The sequence below is a fragment of the Corvus cornix genome, chromosome 9, assembly GCF_000738735.6.
Source record: "Corvus cornix cornix isolate S_Up_H32 chromosome 9, ASM73873v5, whole genome shotgun sequence".
Classification (NCBI taxonomy): Eukaryota; Metazoa; Chordata; class Aves; order Passeriformes; family Corvidae; genus Corvus; species Corvus cornix.
In genome coordinates, this window is record NC_046339.1 from 2,922,840 (window position 1) to 2,948,357 (window position 25,518).

General features: G+C 44.2%; 1 protein-coding gene across 4 annotated transcripts in view; it reads right to left on the reverse strand.

Moving 5' to 3' along the window:
• BCHE (butyrylcholinesterase) overlaps nucleotides 1-24,460 on the reverse strand; it is a 48,495-nt gene extending 24,035 nt beyond the window's left edge. The window contains exons 1-2 of one of the 4 annotated variants that reach the window (XM_019284735.3): nucleotides 24,337-24,460; nucleotides 949-2,470 (exon numbers count right to left, since the gene is read on the reverse strand). In XM_019284735.3, coding sequence (XP_019140280.1) covers nucleotides 949-2,465 — 1,517 coding nt within the window. In that variant the 5' untranslated portion in view covers nucleotides 2,466-2,470; nucleotides 24,337-24,460. Of the gene's footprint in view, nucleotides 1-948; nucleotides 2,471-5,340; nucleotides 5,432-5,542; nucleotides 5,711-24,336 lie in introns of those variants that run through there. The other 3 variants (XM_010397421.3, XM_010397420.3, XM_019284736.2) reach the window with 3 other exon arrangements.
• Between the last annotated feature and the right edge of the window lie 1,058 nt (nucleotides 24,461-25,518).

Below are 25,518 nucleotides of genomic sequence, written 5' to 3' on the forward strand. Positions count from 1 at the left end.
GAAAGGGTCCACCTTAGAAAGAGAATTAATACAGGATTTTAACATTTCAGGTAAAGAAATGTTTTTAGAGTGTGAATTAACCATTTGGTTGTGTGTTCTCAGAGGCACAGACTTTTGTATATATAATTTTCTCAGGAGAGACCACAAACCAAACTTCTGGATAAAGATACCTCCCCTTCCCACCAGGCTAACCCTACAGGACTGGGGTGGGGGCTGGTTTTGTTACTGCTCTGAAACGTTTTCATTTCAAACTGAGCATCACATGGAGAGCCCCCAGCCCTGCTGAGAGGAGCAAGGGCTGCCTCACTTCTCCTGGACTCCAGCTGGAGAGGGGATTTAACCCATTCCAAACACCCACACGAAATATTCTTATTTGCTCCTTGTGCAGGCTGGGCCATATTTCACTTCAAGATGAGTGACCTGGAACTGGAGAGTGATTTGTCACGGGCTTGCACTCACGGCACACAGGGGAGGAGAGGCTTTCTGAAATCCCAATCTCTTCATCATGTGAACATAACACACCTCCCTGTTAAACACCTGAATGTTCTGAGCAAATTACATCCTCAAGGGAATTGGGCTTTTTGCCACTACTTGTACTGCTGGAAGCATTTTCTAGCATTTGAAATATTTTGTTTCTAACACTTGAAGCCATTACCTGCCTTTGCAACAACCGCTGCCACGGCAAAGAAATGTTTTGCATTTGCTTTTATGGGTGGATAAACATTGTTTCCTTAAGCTTGTCCAATACAGGCAGCAACACATCCACAGTTTATTTTATTGTAACAGTGCTTTTGTCAGAACTAAAATAGGAATTCTGGATAACTGAACAATTAATCTGCTCCCATCGTTCCAGTCAGGCTCCAAAGCGGCACTGAAACCATTAAGCTTTTTCCCCTGGTGAAACAACAAACATCGGACCAACCAACCAAACTTCCAGAGTAAACTTACCCAGTTTTGGCAAAAGTTGCCCAGTATCTCATCATGGAGCGGCTCAGGAGCTCCTCAGCTTTGGTGTAATTCACTCTCCTCTCCAGGGGCAGCCCGAACACAAACTCAATCTCGTAGCCATGCATGACCCCCATCCACTCTGGCCAGGGCAGCTTGGAGGAGCGATGCTCAAAGAAATAAAAGAACACATGGTGCCCCAGCTGGGCGAAGCTGGTGGTGAATTCCATCACGGGACAGATGATGTTGTAGTCCCCGATCACGTCATCGATGGCATCCCGGTAGTGCTCCGGCTTTTCCACGTTTTCCCAGTCCGTGTAGTGAAAGATGATCGATTCTATCGCAAGTTTGCTCACTCCTGGGAAGGTCAGATTTAAAGCTGCTTCAAACTGGGTTTTGTTGATCAAGCCATCGCTATCCTTGTCGAGGCCAGGGACTCCGTATGCCAGAAATGATGACCCTTCATCTTTATTAACACCCACCAAGATCTGGGTCTGTTTGAAAAGACCATTCTTGATCAACACTTCTGGCATGTCCACCAGAAAATCCCCATCCACGCTTGGGCAGAAATATACTTGTAAAAGAGAGCCATATGGAACCACAAAAATTTCATTTTCCAGTATTTCCTTCGGGTCCTTGTCTTGGAGGCAGAGGATGAGCTCGGACTCGTTGCTAGTGGGACACTGGAGCTGTTTGGCCAAAGCCACTGTTCTGTTCCTGGCCTCAGAAGCTGTGACTGCAGCCCAGGGGGCGTTTGCAGACCCACTCTGCAGGATAGCCCTGGTGAATAAAGGGTGGCTTTTAGGAGAGAGGAGGTGATAGGTGACAGAGGCCGAGCCAGCGCTCTCTCCAAACAGAGTCACGCTTTTGGGATTGCCTCCAAAGGCTGCTATGTTCTCCTGGACCCACTGAAGTGCCAACCTTTGATCAAATAAACCTGCATTTCCAGGAGCTTTCTGGTTCCCTGGCAAGGACAGAAATCCCAAAGCACCAGTCCTGTAGTTCATGGAAACCACGACCACTCTTTCCACCCTGGCCAGAAACTTCCCATCGTAGACAGGCAGGGAAGTGGACCCAGACTCAAAGCCACCACCATAAATCCACACCATGACAGTGGCGTTCTTGGGCTTGGGAGAAGGAATCCATACATTCAGGTATAAGCAGTCCTCACTCAGGTTGGTTTTTGGGTTCCACATCTCTGACCCAGCAAACCCTGGGTAAGTTGTGTCTATGGGTTGGTAACAGGAGTTTGCGTGCTTGGTGGCATCCCAAACATCTGCCCACTTCTCCCGAGGTTCTGGCTTTTGGAATCGCAGCCTCCCGATGGGGGGCTGTCCATAAGGGATCCCAAGGAAAGCTGTCACAGTTCCCCCCAGCACCTGCAGGCTGGTACCTCTGACTTTGCCGTTCTTGGTTGCAATGATGTTCTCCTCAGGTGCCACCTTCCTGACGAACACAGACAGGAGAAGAAACCCCATCAGAAATCTGGTAGAGAGGCTTAAACCATTTGTCCAAATCATGATGCCTGAAAAACAGGACAAAAAATAAATTCAGAATTAGTGTTGCAATATATCAGTATCACAATGGTGTGTTAAATAAGGGCATGGCTCATCCCAGGGGCGGTGAAAATGAGAAGGTGCTGCTGCACACGGCACAGAAGGCTTTAACTGTAAGTTCTTGTTGGTTATTTGTGTTGCAAAGACTCTGTCCATTTGTTTAGTATTTGGCCAGTACTTCAGAAAAATTTTCTTGCTAAAAACTACAGAACTGAGGAAGACAAACCAGGAGAGATGAAGTCATACAAGCAGGCTCTGACCATTGCAGATGATCTACCCACCAACCAAAACCTACAGGAATAATTTCTTCTAAGACCTTGTTTTTCTAGAGCACCTTAACCAAGCTTACAACCATCAGAGTCACATGAAGCACGAATGTCATATTTGGAATGAATACTAAAATGCTAAAACATCAAGGATTTTTGAATATATGACAATGGTGCCTAATAATTTGGGTATGATTTGCTCTTTCCTTCCTGAGAACTTTTCCAAGTGCTAATCAGTATTACCTTAAAGCTAAGGCTATAAACGTTGATTATACATCAAATTTAAGCACACTAATAATCTTGTTTACCCCACCTTTCCAAATAACACCTCAGCACCGTCCCCTTGAATCTAAAAATTCAGGAAAATCCTATTTGCATAAATCCATTTCTGTGGTTTACATATGTGAAAATGCTCAACAAAGCTCCTTTCTATTTTTTTTTTGCTCGTTGCCCTGTCACATATCGCGCGCTCTGTCCTGTCCCTTTAAACAGGCCACTCTTTGTTAATGAGGAGCACTCATGTCCTTAAAAGGAACGAGGATAATTTCTCTGGAAAATACAGCTGTGGCCTAATTTGAGCTGCTCGTGCTTGTTTGCCTGTTCTTGGAAAGAAAATGCAGTGGAGGGGGGAACTGGAAGGTTTTGTGCAAAGGGGTTCCTAGCTTTGAGACAGCATCAAAGGAGCAGGGAGGAATCCTCAGGAACAACATTCTTAGCATTCATCTAGACAGAAAATAGATAAATTTTAGAAAACATAAACGCTTATGCTCTGGTTGTTTTGTTAAAGTAAAATAGATGAGGCAGTGAATGAGGGCAATAGACTTGAGAGTTGGTCTCACACTCCACCCCGTCTTCAGCTTGACTGACAGAAACCTGCAATTGCCCCCCTTTTTTGTTAAATATTAGAGATGTGAGTTGTCAGCTCTTGGGGTCCAGCAGCTCCCAAGGAGTTTGGGTCAGCACAGGCAGGAGGCTCACTCACAGCATTCAGTGGCTTTTGTCTCCCCCTCCCTATGTGCCAGGCATAGAAAAATGGAATATCCTGAGTTGGAAGGGATCCACAGGGATCATCCAGTCCAAGCCCTGGGCCTGCACAGACACCCCAACAATCCCACCCTGTGCATCCCTGGGAGCGGTGCCCAAATGCTCCTGCAGCTCTGGCAGCCTCGGGGCCGGGACCATTCCCTGGGGAGCCTGGGCAGTGCCCAGCACCCTCTGGGGGAAGAACCTTTTCTGGTACTCAACCCAAATCTCCCCGGAGACCAAAACAAGAGCCTGTACTTGCAGTTACCTCAGTTTGCTAAAACACTGAAGCCTAAATCCCACTGTCTTTGAGAGAATTGGCCATAACTCACCCAGTTTGCTGAATATTTCCAGCCTGCTAAACCAACACAGACTTGGGATTATTTTTTTAACTCAGAACGTTTCATTGTAAAACTTTCTCGAGAAGATTTAAGAGCAGCCATGGAAGCAGAGGTGAGAAGAGTAATTTGCTTTGCTCTGTAAATCTGCACTTAAAAATTCATTAGTGTTGAACATCCCAGGGCTTCTCTCAGCCCCTCTGCAAAACCAAACCCAAAATCCTGAACAGCCACCTGAGCTGGGAGGATGATAATGGAGGTGGGATGGAGGAGGGATCCAGCTGGGTTTTGGAGCAGCCAGTACCATGAGATGGGAGAAGTAATTTCTCTAAGTCTGTTGTTGTGACACTGTTACTTCACTGAATTTGTGAAGAAAGAACATGACCAAACCACAACAAGCTGGAAATAATAAGATATTTCAAATATTGTCATTATGAAGAGAAAATGGAGCTAAGAAAAGCAAGAGACTTTAAAGTTCTTCAAGATTAATTCATCTAAATGGTAATTAAAATTAATTCTCCCCCTGGTCTTTCCTGTTAATTAAAAAGGGATGGGAGGAAAACAATGTAACATTGCAAAACATAGAGGCAGAAGTTTTAGAAAATAAATTAGTGAGAAAAGAATAAAAAAAAATTCAGTTCTGTACCGTTTAAATTAGCTCTGGCATTTCAAAGAAAAAGTTGGATCAAGCTTGAAAAACACAGAAGTTTTGTGCTGCTGAATGAGAGGACTCATCTACTCTCAGGTCACTCTGCTAATATTAAAAAAAGTAGCAAGTGACAGGGGATTATTATTACACCTTGAATGCCTGGCAAATATTACATTTAATAAGGATTTTAATGCTGCTTTAAACCAAACTCAGCAATGTGAAGCACAGCGAGCAAAACAAACATTACCTGATTATTACAATGAGAGCAAAAGGGTCAGAAGATTGCTTTAGCTCATCAGCACCAACCCAGCAGAGTTCTACCGTGCAATGAATCTGCATATTTTAGAAAGCTGCTGCTGTAGTAGTTTCCCCCAGCAAAAGTTAAACAGACTCCACTGTTGCATTCTTATTCAGCGAGGGAACACTATTTATTTCAATGCCTATTTCCTCCCCCTTGCAAATCTTTACCCAGCCAAAAAATCTATACACCCGACTACATAATCGCTATTTAAATAGGAAAGATGGTTGAATTAATAAGTGATTTCTAGCTCAGCTTAATTTACTTAGCCCAGGATCCCTTGAATAATGCCAAGGTCTGCTACACACGCTGCTCACTCGTTCCATGTGCAGAGCAGAGGCAGCTTCCCCCGGAGAGCAACAAATGGGCAGAGCAGAGCGTTTTCAAAGATCCCAATCCCCGTGCAAATCAAGCTGAACCGTAAATTATCCTGGCAGGCAGAGACGTGCAAACGGAGAATCACTTACCCCACTCCTATTACAAGAAGCACAAAGTTTTTAAGAGTCGGGATCTTGGGATCCCTCGGGGGAGATGCAGCGGTGCAGCTGCTGCTCTAAGCCCGTAAATTGGCCAGTGCTGACATTATAATCAACTCTTTCTGACATGGAGCTCGCGAGAGTTGGCAGCAGCCGCTCGGTCTGCAGGCAGCCTCTGCCTCCCATCCCACATCTGCTCCAGGGACAAACCCAGGCTGGGCAAAACCAGGCACAGGGCTGGGGGAGCACAGGGATTTGTTCCTTGCGTGGGGCATCTGGTTTAGAAGAATAAATAGAAATGCAAATGTAATAAATCTAGCCTCTCATCTTCCTTAGAGCGCTCTCTCACCTGTATTATTTTTCTGGTTTTTTTTGCTGTACTCAAACCTCAGATTTTCACTGTAAATAAGTATTTGTTTTGGGTTTTAGCAACTGTGGCAGATAAAGCAGGAATGTGCCCTGCCTGGACATGTCAGCAACTGGCAAGCACCAGCTGCATCACTTGGCTCCTGCCCACCCAGGCCCCGGCACAGATCTGCGTTGTCCCCTTCTGATGGTAGGGTTAAAAATGGGACCCATGTGCTGTCACATGCTGGCTGCTCTCTTTTCTTAGGCTGCAAGCAGGAAATCACCCATGGTGCTGAGCACACCTGATATCCTCCTTTTCCTGAGCCTCCTGAGCATTGCTCCCACCAGAATTCCTCCACACTGCAGCTGCAAAGCCAGCCTGAACCCCTGCTCAGGGCTGCAGCACGGCTGGGGACATGTCCTGCAACACAACATTGAAATGCAAATATTCTGCAAGGTACAGATGAAAACAGAGGGGTGGAGAAAAGAAAAAAATTCCATACAGCACCCTTACAAACTTTCTTGTCAAACCCCCTTCCTGAGCCACCCCACAGGACCAGAAGGCCACCCCATGGTGCTGGGACTGCTGTCCTCCAGCGGCATCTGCTCTCTAGCTCTGCCCTGAAAAAACAGCAATTTTTCCACAATTTAAGTTTTTTTCCTGCTGTCCACATTTGCTTCCCCCTTTAGAGCTGAACACAATTACTTTGCCTGTTTAATAATCAAATTACAGCTCTGTTTCAATTACACAAAAGCAATATTTGGCAACGCGTAGAACAGGAATAAAGCCGAAATAAAAAGTTAAGGATGAAGTTTATAGACCTTAATATGGAGATTACAAGTGGAGTTTTTAAAGCCAGCATGGGAATTATGGTTTTAACAGAGGAAAGTTCAAGAAAGTAGGGTCATTTTATTCCTCCTGGTAATTTTACAGCATCCTTTAGGCTCAGACACTCCAGAGGTATTTTGTGTGGATACATTCACTGGAGAGAATATGTCCCACTCTAAACCTAAACCACCATGGCAGCAGGGTCAACTGGCTGATTTTTAAGCTCCCTTCAACCCAGGCCTTTCAAGGATTCCATGATTCTATGATAAATCCCTAAACTTTCAGCACAGAACTGTCCAATCCAGCAGGATTTCGGAATCCTTAGCCAAGATTGTTAACTCAGCAGCGTAATGGAAATACTTAATAATAAAACAGGGTTCATTCAGAATTATTTCTGGTGACAACTCTTGCTGATCAAAACCTTTCGAGTGCAGGAAGCACTAAATGGTGCTATTCAAACTGAGGCAGTTCTCAATGTTTCAGCATTTGCTGCCTTTCTCTGCTGCCTCCTCACCCCGTTTGGGGACGTGGCCAGGTGACACACACTTCCTTCATTTCTGTGACATCAGAGGGATGAATCATAAACCCCAAATCTTGTTAGAGGCCACTTTAAAGCAAATTTCAGATGCTTATGATGACGCTTGTGTTCTCAAACCTCTTTGCCTTGAGCAGTAGAGAAGCAGGAGACTCAAACACTAAAAATGCTGCTTCTGGCTTCATCTATTTTCAAACATTGTCCGTTTTTTCCTTCATTTGCTGTCAGGGCTGTGCCTTCCCCTCCTGCTCCCCTTCACAGAGCCCAAGGCACCCGGAGCAGCCTCCTGCTCCGAGGCACTGCTTTCCTAAGTGCAAAATGTGGAGCCTTTCTGACAAGGTGACCGTGGGATGAGTGAATCCCCTGTCTCAGGCTGTTTCCAAGGCACCAGGAAACTGCGAGTTCAGCCTTGGGGTTACCTGGATGTCTTCAGGGAAGAGTGGTTACAGCTTCAGACCTCTCCATTATTATCCTGCAGCCTAATGTTAGACCATTTTGCTGTACTTTAAAAGAAAACTAAGCCCATTTCTATAATTTTTCCCCTTTAATTAAAAAAATTAACATATAAATTAAAGTCCCACAACTGTGTGCTGTGAGAGGAAACACTTCTTTTAGTTATCACTTAGCTTGCTAAAAATACCTGTGCGAAAATTGGAGATTAAATACTTTTAATGCTCTCAGTGATTGTGTGGGGAGTGGTCATTTTCTCAGTGATCCTTTGGGACAGTGGCAGAAAAGGAGGTGCAAACCAGTGGGTGAAATATTTATATATATATATATATATATATATATATATATATATGCAGGTAGATACATATGAGTGCTGTACACCTACATACATTTATATATTTCTACTGTTATTTTAACTTTTTCTTTTTTTTTTAATAACTCTATCTATCTGTCTAAGGAGGTTTTATGAGGTTATGTCAATTTTTTAAATTTAGGGCAATGTTTTTAAAAATCACCTCAAAATATGAAAGTGCCTTTTTGTTACTTCACGTGTGCATGTGAAATTATTGTCACATTGACATAGGAACTTTGATCAAAGAAATGTCCTAGAGCCTTAAGAAATGAAAGCCAAGTTCAGCTCAAGGGATGGCTGATATTTAGTAGTCTAAGAAGCTTAGAGAACAATAGGTATCATATATAAATATATAAATATTTATGGAAATACATTAAAAAATGTGTTACAAACATATAATATTTTGTTAGGATTTAGTTCATTAACTGCCCTTCAGGATGGTACCTAAGTATTATTAACATCCTAAGAAACACACATTCCATGTTATCATAGAATCATGGAATCCCAGGATGGTTTGGGATGGAAGGGACCTCAAAGCCCATCCAGTGCCACCCCTGCCATGGGCAGGGACACCTCCCACTATCCCAGGTTGCTCCAAGCCCCGTCCAACCTGGCCTTGAACACTTCCAGGGATCCAGGGGCAGCCACAGCTTCTCTGGGAATTCTATTCCAGGGCCTCGCCACCCTCACAGGGAGGAATTCCTTCCCAATATCCCATCTAAACCTCCTCTCTCTCAATTTGATGCCATCTCCCCTTGTCCTGTCACTCCATGCTCTTGTAAATTCTCTCTTTCCATTCATCTTCAGGACTTAGTAGAGCTGAGAAATCTTTGAGAGAGAAAATGTTTGGAAAAATACATATCTCAGATGTTTCTAGTGGAAAGCATGAGCCTCTCTCCCAAGGTGTTCCCTGAGCCTGCACATGAAGAGTTCCATCCACCAGATTTGGTCCTGCCCTTCCAAGCCAGCCACAGCTCAAAAAGAGTACCTGGGCCCCTGCCAGGAGAACTGGGCTGCAAATCTTGGCAAGCGTCACCTCAAAGTAAAGGATGTCGCTCACCAAATGTGGGCATGCCTGAGGAAATATTTACATGCTCACAGTATGTAAAAGTAGGAAACATCCTTAGTTTTTTAATGGCTGGGAGGGAAATCAAAAGGCAGATTGTAGCTAAACTATATTTGCTGTCATTTCTCTGAAGATGTGGGGAGGCTGTTTTAAACTTCAGCCTTGGTAAACTCCCCTGGGAGGGCTCAGCTCTGGCTCTGATCCCTGGCTGGATTTTCACACCGAGCATCTGCGTGACCTTGGCTGGAAGCTCTGAGCAAACCACCAGGTTGTGAGAAAAAGCTGTGAGGGAAACAAGTAAACTCGGGCTGTATGAGCTCCGAAAGGGCAGACTGCAGACAGGGGGAAGATTGCTGAGAAGGGGACAGTTAGCAGCTCGAGGACTGGCAGGCAAACACATCAAAGCTGCAAGCTGTGAAATTTTCAGGTAAAAAAACCCATCGAAGGTGGGAGCTCAGCAGCAGCAGCAAGGAATTACTGATGCTCAGCTCTGGGGCTTGCAGCCACGTTATTCTACTGTGAATATTAGGAAATAAATCATTGCCTTGTCCTTCGAGCATATCCTGCTTGCAGAGCATATTTGGATGCCCAAACACAGTGACCCCAAATGTTTACACCTCACAAGCATTTCCGTATTTCTTTTTCCAAATCTCACCCTTGTTATGAGACTCCCCACCTGTTTATCCATGGATTTAAATCAGGGACACCCCAAATAAACCTGGACAGAGCTGAAGGTGATTGTAGCTAACAGTCAAACCATCCAAAATTCTGCTCTTTTTCTACTTATTCCAAGAGGTCTTGCCCCAGAGAGGCTTCCAGGACCAGCAGAAGTTCCCAACAACAGATCTGAAGAGTAATTTGATAATATCAGGAAAGGTGTCTCAGATGCACACCATGAAAATGGGTGCCAATTTATTAAGTATACAGAAGATGCTAACACTCATGTAAGCCATTAAACACGATTATATTTTCCCCTTATTGGCTCAATTATGATCTGCTGTACCTTTCTCCTTATTACTCTAATTATAGATCAGCATAATTTCCTCTTTATTAGCACAGTTATGGTCTGTACTTGTATAAATGTCTCAGAGAAATCAGAGCCACTGAGAAAATAAAGCCAGTGAAAACAGAAAGGTATTATTATTATTATTATTATTATTATTAATGTCTTTTGAATCTTCACATATTCTAAATTCCTAGTGGTATTACATAATTCTGAATTTTGTCTCGTATAGGGATCAGGTTCAATGAAGAAAATAAAAAATGATTAATGTGTACTCAATATGACTTGCACGCCATTATTACAGCCTGGTGTTTAGCTTGTAAGAAAAAAACTAATTAAATTATAAGTTAGGTTTCACAGATTTCTGCAGACAATTAATTCATTGTCTGTGTAATGTTTTCCATTTCTGCTTCCTGTTTCTTTCCTGTGGGTAGTAAAACTCTAATTGTTTAAAATAAAGATATTTGAATTCCCATGATCACCTAACAACAGCAGCTTGAAATTCATTATTTTATGTCCTCCCATACCCAAACTCTGCAAATAACTAAGAAGTTTGGTGGATCAATGAACTCATTTGAACCTCTTAAGCAGATTTTGTATCTGAAAAGTGGGAATTCTTCCCAGTCCCCCTAATTCTCACTATTTTAGGCTTTTTCTACTATGATCCTCTGCCTTTGAGTTTCTGCACCCCCAAAAGAGACGTTGTCTCTGATGGAAATGCCATAAGGATGTTCAAAGGTTCAGCCTGAGCCACTGCAGTTTTCAGACTCCAATATAATCCAGCATGGTGAAAATAGGAGTTAAAAAATTGAGCCTGACCTCAGGACCAGCTGGGACCTGTGGGTGGGAAGTTACAGAGGGAACAAGTTCAGTGTGTCCCAGTCTGAGATCCCATTAAAGGGTCACAGCTCCTGAATATGTCACAACCATGGATTTGAGTGGGAATAATTGGGTGTTTGTCATGAGATAAAACCTCAGGTCCACTGGTGCCCTGTTGTAGGTCTGAGGTTTGTGGAGAGGAGGTTTGAGAGTCAAGTGCAGCCCCCGTGCAGCGGGGTTGCACCTTCCCAAATGCTGTGCTCCAGCAGGAGGAAAATAGTGGGGATGGAGGGATTTAAAAAACATGTGGATGTGGCATTTAGGGATGGTTTAGTGGTGGGCTTTGCGGTGCAATGAGTAGTTGGACTCAATGATCTTAAAGGGCTTTTCCAACCTAAATGATTCTGTGATGTGTTGGTCAACATCAGGACACTTTTTCCTTATTATTCCTTATTATTACTGCATCATGGCAAAACTAAAAAATATTCCAGAGCCGTTTTTCCTTTATGTTCTCTAATTCCTAGCAGATTTGATCTCTTTGGCTTTTTTGTTTCACGAAAAAAAATATAACTTTGTGTATAACAGATGACCTGGACTAGGTTGTGCTTATTCTGTTACCCCTGGGGCACCACACGCCGACCTCTTCCGAAGGGTCATGCCCAGATCCCGTTGGGAAACAGGCTCGGGAAAGCTCCTTCCCAGTGGAGAAACAAACTTCTCAGGCTGGTTGACTTCTCAACAGAAGGTCCCTTTGTCCTGTGGGTGTGCAAGTGTTGTATGAGAACCAAAATCTCATTATGAACATCTGTGCAAATTCTTCGGGAAGACACCGCAATGGGTGAGGAGCGGATAATCCATCACGGGGCCATCTGCTTGGACAACAGCCCTGCCAGAACAGGTGGCCTCCTGCTGAAATACAGGACACTCCCTCAGGTCTTGCTATGTGTTTATATATTAAGTACGTAACACTAAGTGAAAGAAGATGACGCGCAAAATGTGATGCTCAGTACGGATTTTGAGGGTACAAGTGAAAATGATGAGGCCGTATTGATTCCAAACCTTATCCATGCAGAACTATTAGGAAATATTTTATTATAGAGGAGTTAGAATTCTCTTTCATTAGTTTAATAACAGTACTTCCTGCTCATGATCATCCTGCCCTATGCAGATCCCTGATGGTTCATGCACCCCATAAACTTCTCTTTCTTTCCTCCCGCTTTTGTTTGCATGACAAAAACCATACAAGCCTAAAAACCAACTTTTCCAATCTCTTGCCCTCCATCATGTCGGAGCATTTTAACTCCAAAAGTGATCCTTAAGTGTATTTTCCCTTAGCAGGAGTTGCAAGAGGTTAAAACAGGAAAGGAAATCTTCAGTGCAGTGCTGGAGAGCCTGGCAGAGCTCGCGGACCTCGGCTAGGGACAGGAGTTTTAGTGGCTGCAGGAATGTTCTGATTCTCTGCTCATTTTCTCCCTTCTGCCTGGAGGCAGGTTCAGGACAAAATGCATGAAGAGAGTCCAGGGCCTGAAAGACTTTCTGTTTAAGTTGTCAGACCATGGAGCCCAGGCAATTGAAAGATGCGCCCAAGATCATAAGAAAGACTGGATTGCATTCAGACACTCAGCATTTCAGGACACCACCATCCTTTTTGGTTTGTTTTCAATAGCCCACTTTTATAGCTGCAGTTTTATATGTTTTCTCGCAATATATCACTAAAAAATAAGGACTTGTTGATGGTAATTTTGAATAAAAACAGCATTTCCATCCATTTTCCACAGTAAGCAGAAGTCAGCCCTTGGGATTCAGAGGTTACATTTTCTAGGAGTCACCACAGGCAGCAACCATAAGATGTTATGCAGGATATTCCTGGGCTCCTGAGCTGGCAGCCAGCCCCTGGGGAAGGAAAACTACTTGGGATCAGCCCACCCAGGAACTGTCAGTGCTTCTAGTTGGAGCCACCAGCACAGCTGTGAATCTTGTGTGCACAATAATCAATCCCAATGAAGGCTGTAGTGATGACTCGGCCTGGAAATGGATTCAGGAGGCACAGATGGAACCTCGTGGCACAAACTGCATTTTTGCTTTCATTTTTGCCAAAGCAACAACCTGCTCACGCTGGAGAAAGCCCACAGGTGGGTGGGTGGGTGCTGCTGAGTTGCACAGGGATTGCCTTCCCTTGCCTCTCCCGCGGGAGCACAGCTTCCATAAAACAGAATCACAGCATCAATAAGGTTGGCAAAGACTGTCAGTCTATTTCCCAGTGCCCCTGGAGGATCAAAGCTCGACGGTGAGGTCTTGCTCGGTGAAAGCCTTCAAGTGATTTTAATTCTCGTGTTCACGCAAAAGAAAAGAGAAAAAAGAGTAAATCCCATCACCAGCTGCTGAAAACATCGGAAGTTTTGAATGTCACATGAAGAAATGGAAGTGCCTGTGGGGTTGCCTTTCTGATTGAGCCCATTTGTACCCATATCACAGCTGCCCTCCCCACTGAAAGGGCACTTACCAGTGGTTAGGATTTAACCACTGAAAAGGGAAAAGCAATTTGCTCACCCTCCTATGCTGCTTTTCCTCTCCTCCTCCTCCTCCTTTTATTCCACACCCTCCCATCCCAAATTTTAGTTGCTATTCTTGTTGCCAAAAAATCTGCTGTGATATCCTTACATAGAATAATTCCTCCAGCAAATGTTAACAGCAGCTGTAAAACAGCAAAAAAAAAAAAAAAAAATTAACACAAGAAAGAATCAATAAAAACCTGTAGAAAAATTAAGTATTGGTGCATGAAATAGGAAAAGGGCCTGAATCTGAGGGTTTTATAGAGAAACCTGGAAGCTATTCCAGAGAAGATGGGCAAGGAGTAAAATTTATCAAATGTTGCTGGGATAATTATACCAGAACAGACAGGAACCAAGATGTTTGACCCAAGGGAATGTAAGTGAATGGATCCAGCTCTTTCCATGCTTCCCAAATCATTGTCCTTCTGGGCTTAGGCGATCCCAGTGTGTCACCACATAAGTGATTTTCAGCTACTGCTGATCCAGGTGTTGCCGTGATGGGTGCCTGGGGACGGGGAATTTGGTTTGTGCTGGTGCATGGGCAATGGGAATTCAGTCTTTGGGATCAGCACAGAGGTTCTCCAGAGTGGGAGAAAAAATACAGATAAAAACAATATAAATAAATAAAGAGGAAGCAGAAGGCCTGCAGTGCTTCCACCAGCAGAACCTTTTGCTTGGAAAGCTGTACTGGGTCACTCCATGGCCGGATTCATGCAAAGAAGATCAGCTATGAGCAGCCTCAGTGGAAAAAACCTTTCCATTTATGGTACGTGGCATCTGGTGGGAGCAGAAAGATGGAACCCACCCAGAGAAACCCACAAAGCATCGTTTGTCAGCACATCCAGGGTACCCCCACAGGAATGTCAGGCAATAGGAGCTGAGACTGCTGTGTGGAAATGTTTATGGGAAGCACTGAGGGACAGAGAGGTGTTTGCCCGGGACAGAGCCAGCCAGAAATGGGGTCTGGAGTTTTTGGCAGGAGCTGGAATCTCACCAGCAATGAAAACAAGAGGTAGGATGAGCGCAGGCCCTGAGGATGAGTCTTTCCGAAGGCACGGGAAGGGCTCTGGCACCATCAGGGTGCCATAAACCCACCCTAACTCAGTTATTAGCATTGTGTCCCTTTGACACGATGCCTGGAGAGTTTCTGCACGGGGCAGCTGCTGGATTGCATCATGTCAGAGCACAGGATGCAGCTATTAATGGCTTTTAATGTGATCCCCTGGATCCTGACAATACCTGCCCTCAGGCAGGCCTTAGTCACAGGATCACAGATATTGATATGCTTAAACCATTAAGCAAAGACTGAAAATGCTCTTAATTCACAGGAAAATTATGAAACTTCAAACCAGAGCATCCACAGATCCAGTGCATGCTGAAAGAAATCTGAATTTTCATTCTCCACTTATTCTTGGGTCAATGACTGAGAGTTACAACCAGCTTTTCAAAAATATAACCAAAAATATTGCCGCTCATTTCCCTGGCAGACTGCTTGCATCACTTTAATTTAGGAAGCAAACTGTGTTACAACAACCACAGACATGTAAATGAGGCAAAAAAATGGTGCTTGTTTTGTTGCTTTCCAAATTTAGGCTGACCTAAATAATTTAATACAAAATTTACAGCAACGAGAACACAATTTGGTGGACAAATATGGGAACACAGTGAATTTTTACTACAGAATTTGTCCTCCTCTGGGTAGAAGATGATTCACCATCTGTGTGTACTGCAAGTGCTGGTGCAGCTTTCACTTTGGGGACAAACACAGTGCAGACCCTCTCCATGATCCCTCAATTTACCATGGAAAAAAGGCAAATTTTCTTTTATCCTAGGATGAAAACTGGGATTTTTGTCTGAGTGGCTGTTTGACACCCATTTGTCAAGATTTTGTTCTCTACAAGTCCCTGAAAGGGGCTCACACCGCGGTGGGTCTCTTCTCCCAGGTGAGAAGCGACAGGAGCAGAGGAAAGGTCTCAAGTGACCCCAGGGCAGGTTTGATGAGATAACAGGGAAGATTTCTCCACTGAAAGGGTGAAAGGCAATGGAAGCATCCCTGGAAATGTGTGGATGAGGCCCCTGGGACACGGTTTAGTGGCGGCCTTGGCAGTGCTGGGGGAATGGTTGGACTCGAGGATCTTGGAGGGCTTTTCCAACCTAATAATTCCACGATAGGAAGGTGTCCCCAGTAGTGCATTAAATTATTGCTGACAAATCCTTCCTGCTAGCATGAAAATATGGAATAACTTTGGGAAGCCAGGGGAAGCAGAGTAGAGAATTAACCCTGTCAGTGCTGCCACAGACCACCCAGCACCCATGGCAGGAGGGGGCAGGTGGCAATGTCAGCTCAACCCAGCTGATCTGAGCTTCTCCATCCAGGCAGCAACACTGCCTGCTGCTCCTGAGCAAAGCACAGATCAGTGTCTGAACTGATGGGTGATAATTACAGAGTGATCAAAGCACATCAGGCAGGGAGACCTGACATCCCTGTGCTCACCAAAGGTTTGTAGAGAGCTGAAAAATACTCCTGTTCCTCCAGCCTGAAGCAGGATGTGTGGGAAGCTGGCACAGCGTTCATTCAGGGCTTTGGTTTCTGTCCGTGGTTATGGCTAGCTGTGGCACAGCTCAACACCCTTCCCATGCCTGCTCCAGAGGGATTCAGGAACTGCATCGCCTCCCTGTGCTTCAGTGGGATCCAGGGAAAGGTTGTGAATGGCAGCATTTGGTCTTTGAACATTTTCTCCTCCAATTCAGCACTCAAGGAAAGGAAGACAATTCTTTTTTTTTTTTTTTCTTTTTCTCCCTATCTACACTTTTACAAAGCTCTTTGTACAATTTTTCAGAAATATCCTCACTGATCCTCAGAGTATTTTGTCCTATTTATGTAACAATGTGTTTTCTCTCTAATAAACCAAAGCAGAATAATGAGTATTTTCACAAATTTCGGCAGAATTCATACACATTGGATCACAATAACACAACTGAAACTTAAGAGAACGCTTAATCAGTTTAAATGCATGGGTCACACCTCCACACGGACTCCAGTGCTTTCTTGGGAATGACTGTGAGTCATTCCTCAGCCATGGACTGGGCTAAAGGACAAAGAGGAAGCTATGAGACACCTCAGCATTTCCATGTGGAGACAATCCTATAGGAACAGTCACTGCATAAAAATAATGAGCCTTTTGCCCCAAAGCACTGGAGTCCTTCAGTGCCTTGAGAGGAACCTTTGAAAATCCCTTTGTTCATGGCTCCAAAGCCACACAGGTGAAATCAAAGGTTCTTTGTATCAAGTCAAGCAGGACTGAGCAGTCTCTGGTTTAGGTGAATCACCCACACAGGTTGCAGACTCCCAGTCCCTGGAAGTGTCCAAGGCCAGGCTGGATGGGGTTTGGAGCAACCTGGGATGGTGGAAGGTGTCCCTGCCCATGGCAGGCACGAAATTAAAGGTGCCTTCAAACCCAAACCATTTTATACTTTGAATATTCCATGAAAAAGCCTTGCTCAGTGTCAGGAGCAGCGCCAGCACTGCACTGGAAACACTCTCTAGTCACAGTCAGTGGCTGTTGTCCCATCCTATGTGACCAGAAAATGAACTGAATATGGAGTTTGGAAGCTATTTTGTTCAGCACCCACATCTGCCTTGCTGGCAATCGCACAGCCCCTGCTTCACAAGCGAGCAAAAGAGCAAATGTAATTAATTAGATTTGAAAATTCGGTCTGAGCACGTTTGCCGCCTGTTTCATTTCACTGCCACCTCAGAAGTTAAACTCTGACCAACGTCACTTACCCTGAAGACACACAAGAAAGAGAATAAATATTATTATTGGTGTCTGAATATTCAGTCTATGTAAATGCATTATAGACTTTTCTTGGCTTTGGCATAATAGAAGAAGCAAGGCAAAATTCCATTTTTTTTTCTGCTCACACTTTCCTTTTGTCCTTTTTCTCTTTTTTCTCAGGATTTTGCATCGCACATATTGCAAGATTTTTTTTTTCTCAGTTATATCCCTCTAGTTATTATCTCGAAAGCAAAATTCAGACATATCCAGCACCTTGAGGTTTCAGAATCAGGGATGTTGGGAAGGACCTGTTACTTTATCTTTTTTGCTTATGCCCTTGCAGTCTGCTCTTTTCCATTCATTCTGAAAACCTCGGGTAAAATGGAATCTTACAAATGAATTCATGAACACAGGCTTCAGTTCTGTGCAGGCAACGAGCCGGGTTCTGGGGAAGGGAAATTCCTGAGCAGATCCTGATGCATTGGAATAACCATAAACCACCAGGTTGTGCTGTTGCCCTTAAGCAATGCACATCACCACAGAGCTGTGCTCAGCTCCTGGCTGCAGTTTGTCTGGGAAGACCCTGAAATCCTTGAAAACCAGTTGCCTCTGACTCATTTCTAGCTTGTGATTCTACAGATCAATATTTTTCCCTGGATTCTGGCTCACTTTGAAAGCCACCAGCTGTGTTTGCTGGCCGTGAAATTCAGGTAGGAAAAAGAATAAAAATAAACGGTAAAATCAAATGTATTTAAAAAATAAAACTAAAATAATAAAGATAAAATAATTAAAAATAAATCAGCCATCAGCACAGCCTGAGGATGCAAACACTGCACAGCTCACCCAAAAATTAGTGGTTTTTTTAATAGTTTGTACCCACCCTATTTATTTTTCTTGCAAACTTCTAAACAAATTCAATCTTTTCAGGTTTCCCATTGCACATTTTCTAAGGAAATCACAGCTAAACTGAGCTGATTTGTTTCTACAGGACCGAGCACCTCAGACAGTGGAGTGACCCAAAATTACTTTCCCACGACGTCTGACTAAAGAGATGTGTTAATTGCAGAGGCTTAATAACAGTTTTCATTAAATAAAGAATGTTCAAGAATGGCCATGCAAAGCCTGAGCAAAGGTAAATCAACAAATAATAGAATCATGGAATGTCAGGATGGTTTGGGATGGAAGGGAACTTAAAGCCCATCCAGTGCCACCCCTGCCATGGACAGGGACACCTCCCACTGTCCCAGGCTGCTCCAAGCCCCAATGTCCAACCTGGCCTTGGACACTGCCAGGGATCCAGGGGCAGCCACAGCTGCTCTGGGCACCCTGTGCCAGGGCCTGCCCACCCCACCAGGGGACAATTCCTTCCCAATACCCCATCTAAACCTCCCCTCTCTTGGTTTAAAGCCATTCCCCCTTGGCCTGTCACTCCACGTCCTTACAAAAATTCCCTTTCCACCCTTATTTTAGGCCCTTCTTCAGATACTGAAAGGCCACACAAAGCCTCCCCAGAGCCTTCTCTTCTCCAGGCTGAACAATCCCAACTCTCCCAACAGAGCTGCTCCACCCCTCTGATCATCCTGGTGCCTCCTCTGGGCTCGCTCCAAATGTTGGGGATGTTTGCAGAAGTAAAGCAGAAGAGCAGGCCAAGCACAGAATTATACAAGTAAAACTTTCCAGCCAACAAAAACCTGCATCCCAGTAAGAGATGATGTTTTTTGTCTCCTATTGCCACCCAGAGGTTTTTCTTCCTTGAATTCACCCGAGCACTTTTTGCAGCCTTGTAAACATTCGGTGTTCCGAACATCTGGCGCCAGATCCATTGCATTAGTGAAAAATTCCATGAGCCGTGAAGAACTGTTCCTTTCGGTTTGCTTTTGAACCCACCACCTGCCAGCCTCCCATGTGATAAAGGAAAAAGCAAATCTGGCAAAGATTCAAGGCTGGATCCTGATCCTTCCCCTCAGAAAAGCAGGTAATTGGATAAAACCTATTTTATGGGTTTGTGGCATGAGAGATGAGGCCATCCCACCACACAAACTCAAACCAGGGCCCCAAATCTTTAGATTTAGATCAAATCACCCAGAGTCACACCTGGGGAGGATTGAGTTGAATTTACATCACTAAGCATCTGACTGTTTATTCTCCTCTCAATATTCCCGAGGATTTTAGGGTTCTTCCCCAAGTACCCTGGAACTTTTTCCCTGGTGCTGAGTGGCCTCCTCACGTTGTGTGCTCTCCTCACTGATGCCACACACGCTGTCTCCTACCTTCCCTCAAAGCACTCCAAGGAAAAAAGCTTTTAGCTCAGCTTGAAAAGAAGAAGGGGGAAGAATCCTTTTCTTTCATGCACCTCAGTGGGAATGCACCAGATCAGGAGTTGTTAGAACATGAGGAACACGACTCAGGTTATTCAGCTCCCTGCTGGGAGCTGGGGCTGTCCTGGCTTGTGGAGCACACTTTGGTGGCAGATTATCTGCTGCACAGTGGTTTTCTCTCCCAAAATAGTCTCCTGAAGGATACAACCAGATTTTTAGCTACTGGAAATCACAGCAGCACTTCAGAGCCTGCTCCTGTCCATCTATTTCACTGAGATGTGAATCTGTCCTTTCAGAAAGAGGGTAATTATGTGTTGGACGTTCTCAGATTTCCTCCTGTCTAAATTATCGACAAGCAGCTCCTGCTGTGTCGAGTTTAGAGTCTGAGATGAGCTGATGAATGTGAATATTAAACTCCAGAACACTGACAAAGTGGGGAAAGAGGGGGAAATCCTCACCCTCGCTTTGGAATGGTTCAAAATCTTGCCCCACAGATCTGTTGAGTGCTGCCAGGAAGATCCACAGAAGAGAAGCAAACCTAAAGAGATCATCCAGTGGTGGGTTTTAGAAGGTTTTTTGACCCAATCCATCCTCAAAGCCTGTTAGGGAAATTTGAAAACTGCAGGGTAAAAAGGTAAATTTCTGCCATGGATTAAAACGTACTCGTGAGATAGGGAAAACAAAGGAGAAGAAAAAAGATCTAATTCTTGCCATACAGAGAGGTTAATGTGGAGTGCCCCAAGATTTGCTGCTGAGACAGGTTTTTTGTCCCTTTAAATCCCTGGCATAATGCAAGAAGTCCTGGCTTACTCAGCAAATATCCTGCACTTCCCTACTGCAATAAATCCTTGTGCTTGCTTTAGCTCAGGCTCCCGAGCTGCTGTGCCTCAGCTTGTAACAGCACCCAGCAGACAATCAGGGCACACGAGGAGGGAGCTCAGTCTCGATGTGGTTCCACTTCATTAGAGATATCCCAAGGGGGGAATCTGTATCCCTTGTGATTTCTCATAAATCAGAACAAAGACTTTTTTTTCTTTTAAACATCCTGTGAGTCTGAAGCTCTGCAAGGTAGATAAAACATATTTTTCCCTTGTATAGGTATTAAAAAAAAAAAAAATTGGGAACTATGTTGCTGCTGTGGAAAATGTTGCTGTTATGTCTGAATGAATGGCATCAGCATCAAAAAGATCCTTTAAATCCAAAATAAACTTTGTCTTGAAGGTTTGAGTGATACCACCCATGTGTGCAGATGTTCAGCATGGAAATAAGCCAGCAAATGGAGCCAACTGGAAAACAGTGGAGGAACTTTCATCCAGATGAAGATTTGTGAGTCTACCAATAGAGATATTAATGGATTCAGAGGTGGATGTTTGATTGTTCAAAAAAAATTAAACAATGCAGTAAAAGTGTCTGCTTATTCTTCAAAACCACCCCAAAATGGTTAATGTGTTTCATGGCAAAAAGTAATAAACCCCAAATAAAAGTTTGGTGTTATTGAACATTCTCTTGATTTCAAATGCAGTCACAAGACAGAAAATATGGAAAACATTCCGAAGGAGAAGACAGGAACGTCTTCAGGGCAGCGAGAGCTCTGAAAAGTGTAAAAGCGGTTTTATACGAGGTTCTGCTCCTTTTTGACCAGGAAAAGGCTTTCAGCTGTGCAGTGTCCCGAAAGCTGCCAGGCTGCCACGGGCACAGTGGTCAGAGAAACGTGACCCAAATATCCTGGGCACATAAAGCAAGATAAAAATCTTGAATACGATGAATGCTCAGCCAAAAAGTTCCCTCGTAGGTGTTATTTCACAGGTACCACGGCAGCAGCAACTGGCAGAAAACAAAGCGTTTAATTTCCATTGTCAGTTGATGCAGTTGTGATCCCAGAAAATCAGCTGCCTTGAGGCAGCCTGCATTGATATGTGAGACTCTGGAATATTTTCCTTTGCATTATAAATAATACTGCCTGGTGGAGGACACCTAAAACACTCCATGTTCCTAAAAACGCGTTTGGGAGCTTTCCCAGCTTGCACAGTACTTTTGCCCTTTTGGGAATAATGGAGAACTGAAGTCAATATTTGTATTTTACTTCAGGTTTTGCATAGCACATGCAAAGAATTCACCTTCTGTTCAAGACTAGCAGTTGGGAAGTTTTGATGATCCCTTATGGAAGAGCATTTGACAGTCACTCATGATTAGAAACTTTATTCCCCTTTCCAGATAAATCTATACAAAATTCTTTTTATTCTAAATTTTACAATTTCTTCCCTTTCTTTATGTTAAACTTCTATGAAGCAAACACATTTCTAAGCCATTCCAACCTATTTTCATCTTTTTGGGGGATAAAAAACATTTACTTTCCTCCCATCATCCAAGTAAACTTTTCCCGCCCTGTCTCCATTTGAAAGCATCACTCTTGATGTGGATGGATCAAAAATATTACATCATTATTTTCATTTTATCTCTTTAAGATCAGGCTGGTGGAGCAGAGGTCATCAAAAATGATAGGGCCACCAAGACATAGAAAAAGAAATAATTTGTGTAAAATACAGACACACTCAGTGGAAACATCTCCAGATATAATTTCTCTTCAAAAAGCTACTTTATGTAATTCCGTATTGACTGAAAGGATTTGCAGGGGAAAATACATCCAAATTAAAATCAGCCACTTTAAAAACATGGAAAGAAAATTGCTGTGTAACAGACATACTTCTGCCAGAAGAAACCGAGTGTAGGAAAGGGAAGAGAAGCCTTTCTGAGGCTTTTACAGCTGGGAAAGCCTGGGAACTTTATTTTTCAGAATTCTTAGAAATGCGACGATTTGCTGCTATTTCTCAGTAAAACAAGAGTGCTGCTTATGGAAAAGTGTTTTTGCAAAGAGCGAGAAGATGAGGAGCTCTGGAGCAGCCTGGCTTCTCCAGGATCCGAAGACCTAAGCACAAATCCGCAAAGTGGGATTAATCCCAGGAGGAAGAATGCAAAGATTTGAGGAACCAGCACTGCAGGATCACAAGTGTTAATCAGCTGAGTTACCTGGAGCATCGACCCCACAGCTGCAGCAGGTAATGATTAACTTAATTGTGCCAGCCCTGCCGGCTGCAGGTGCCCTTGGGGTCACTGGCAGAGAAAAGGGAAATGAGAAAAGCTGAGCGCAGTTTTTGTGCCCTGAGGAAGCCGGAGAAGAAGGAAGAGACGTTCCTTGGAGCTATCAGGCAGGTTACATTACTAACTGGAATTTTTAACTGTGAAAGAAAGCTCTGGGTTATCAGCAGGGCCTTGCTGAGCTGTGACCAAGGATTATCTGCAAAGAGCCTCCGAGGAGCTTCCCCAGCCCTGCAATCTCAGAGCCTCCCCAGCAGAAGCAGCGAGCAGGTTGGAACAGCACCATGGAGTGATGGCAAATCTCAGTACCCGGGCTTTGGTGATCTCACGGCACGACTGTGGCACAAAGGAAAACACTTTTGAAGAATCAACTCTCTGGCCACCACTCTGTGCCCTGGAGGAGCAGCAGGTGAGCTCAGAAGGGCGAGCTCCGTTTCTGGTGTTTGTAACACACCTTGCAGAGACACCTGAGAGGGGGACCAGCAGAGAGAAGGAGCTGCAGACTGCAGCACAGGTGTGAGTGCATTGATTATGGCTGGATTTGTGGTGATTGGGAAACTCCCAGTGGGACCAAGCAACTGACATTCAAAATATTTCAATTCCACCTCGATGTCCTGCTAACACTTTAAAGAGAGAAGAATATGTGCAGTTCCATCATCTTGTTACTTTACACCACCTAATGCTAATTGTCCCTCCAATATTCCTCTGCAGTTTTAAGGCTGACATTGGGGTTTTTGACCACAATAGATTTAGATGATGTCTTTTCCTCCCCTGCAGCCCTGCTTGTTCCTACTCCAGTCCCCTTTGCACAGCGGTGACCCCACATAAACCAGGTGCAAACCATCCCCTTGCCTTTCCCTGTGCCTGTACATTTTGTAGAGTCTTCCATTGTCCCCTAATATTTATATGTCCTTTCTGTGTCTAAGGTGAGATTTCTCAGCAGTAAAACAGAACTGTAGAGTATTGCAATACATTTAAGTGCTTATCCATTCTCCAGAGCATTCCCTGAGCAACCTGACCCAGGTGGTGTCACCCCTGCCCACAGCAGAGATGATCTTCAAGGTCCTTTCCAACCCAAACCTTTCTAGGACTCCTTTCTTTATTTTGCATATGGAAAGGACCAACACCACGACATTTCTCCCCATCAGCAATCAGTTAATTGTCCTTTGGGGTTCCCACAGAGGAGGAACTCCCAGCTTCCTGCTTGACACCTTTAATCCCTGCCCCGTGTGCAGCCCAAACCCAGGGCCAGACTTGTGCAGCACCTGCTCCAGGCTCTGGGTGCAATTCCATGGTTTTCCCAGATTCCTGTGGCTGGCTGCAGCTCTGAACACCCTCCAGCTGCTCTGGTCAGGTGCCAGCCACAATGCCTGTGGGACCAATGAGGGGACAGTCCAGAGTTCAGGACTAAAGGACACCACGGAGGCACCGGAGCCCCTCCAGCTGCGCTGCTCTCGTCCTGTGCCCACTGAAATGTCAGAGCCGTGGCATCCAATTAACCCAGAAATCTGGGGGGGGGGGGGGGGACAGTGGGGCTTTGTTTATTTACTGTAACCTGCCTGTCTGATCACATCAGCACTTCCACCTCTCCCACTTTCAGCACTCTCAGATTTGAAAAGGAAGCAGAAAAAGACCAACCTTGACAGCTGATTTTCCCGTCTGGCTGCTTCTTTCTTTGGATAAAAGAGTTTTCCTGGGCCAAGAGCTGACTACCAAAGTGGCCAAATTATTTGTGCCCAGAATTGCTGGTTACCCTGTCAGATAAGTGGGAGGCTAAGGAGCCAGCAGCACCACATGACTGCAAGGATATGTTATTTTTTATCTGTAAATAATGTACTGAAGTAATGACACTTTGGCAAACAAGTGAATGAACCACACACACATTTCTGCTCAGCTGTGTTTACACATCTGTGCTTTTCCCACTTTGCTGAGACCTTTCCCTGTTATTGCAGATTTTTTGTAGTTACTGATAGAGTTCTTTATTAGTTTTGAAATCCTTTCCAAGGTCCCAACAAAGTACATACATGTTGATTTAATTGTTTTATAAAACTGTTTGGAGTCTTAGTTCACGGGGTTGACGTGTCAGTCGAATGGAATTTAGATTCTACGTTGCTTTTATTAGAGACAAAGAAGCCTTAACATCTAGGATAACTCAGTTATTCAGTTTTCATGTCTGGTGTTGCTTGGCTGTCCAAGTGTGGGACATCAGCTCAGTTAGAAAGGCCTGGCTCTGCTCAGGAAGCTGCTGGAGCATTGAACTACTTTATTTTCTACTTTCCATTTTCTCACTAAAAAGAAAAAAAAGAAAGTAGTTGTTTGGGGTTTTTTAGTAATACTGTTTTCTGTGAGCAAAATAATTGAATAAAAAACCTCCAGAAAGAAAATGTCTGAAAAAGAATTCCAGCTGAAGAAACTCCACTGCTCAGTTCTCAGCAGACCTGCAGTGTTGTCACTCTCATGTTGTCACTCGACTGTATTCTCAGTCCTGTGTGTATTTACAAAATCTGGAGTCTGAGCCATTTATTTAGTCCTGGATTTTGGCCATCTAGAACAACCCAAGGAAGCTCAGCAGGACGTAACCCTTGGCTGGTTCCAGCTGCTTACGTGACCATTCCCAGCCTAAGGAGTGTGCTGTTATTATGCCCTTAATTCCATGAAATGAAACTTTAAGTGTCTTAAAAGGTTCAAAGGTGACCGTGGCCAAAGCTGAAGAGAGGGGTTACACTCAGGAAATGTCCAAGTCCGGGTTGGACAGGGCTTGGAGCAGCCTGGGACAGTGGAAGGTGTCCCTGCCCATGGTGGGGGTGGAATGGGAGAGAA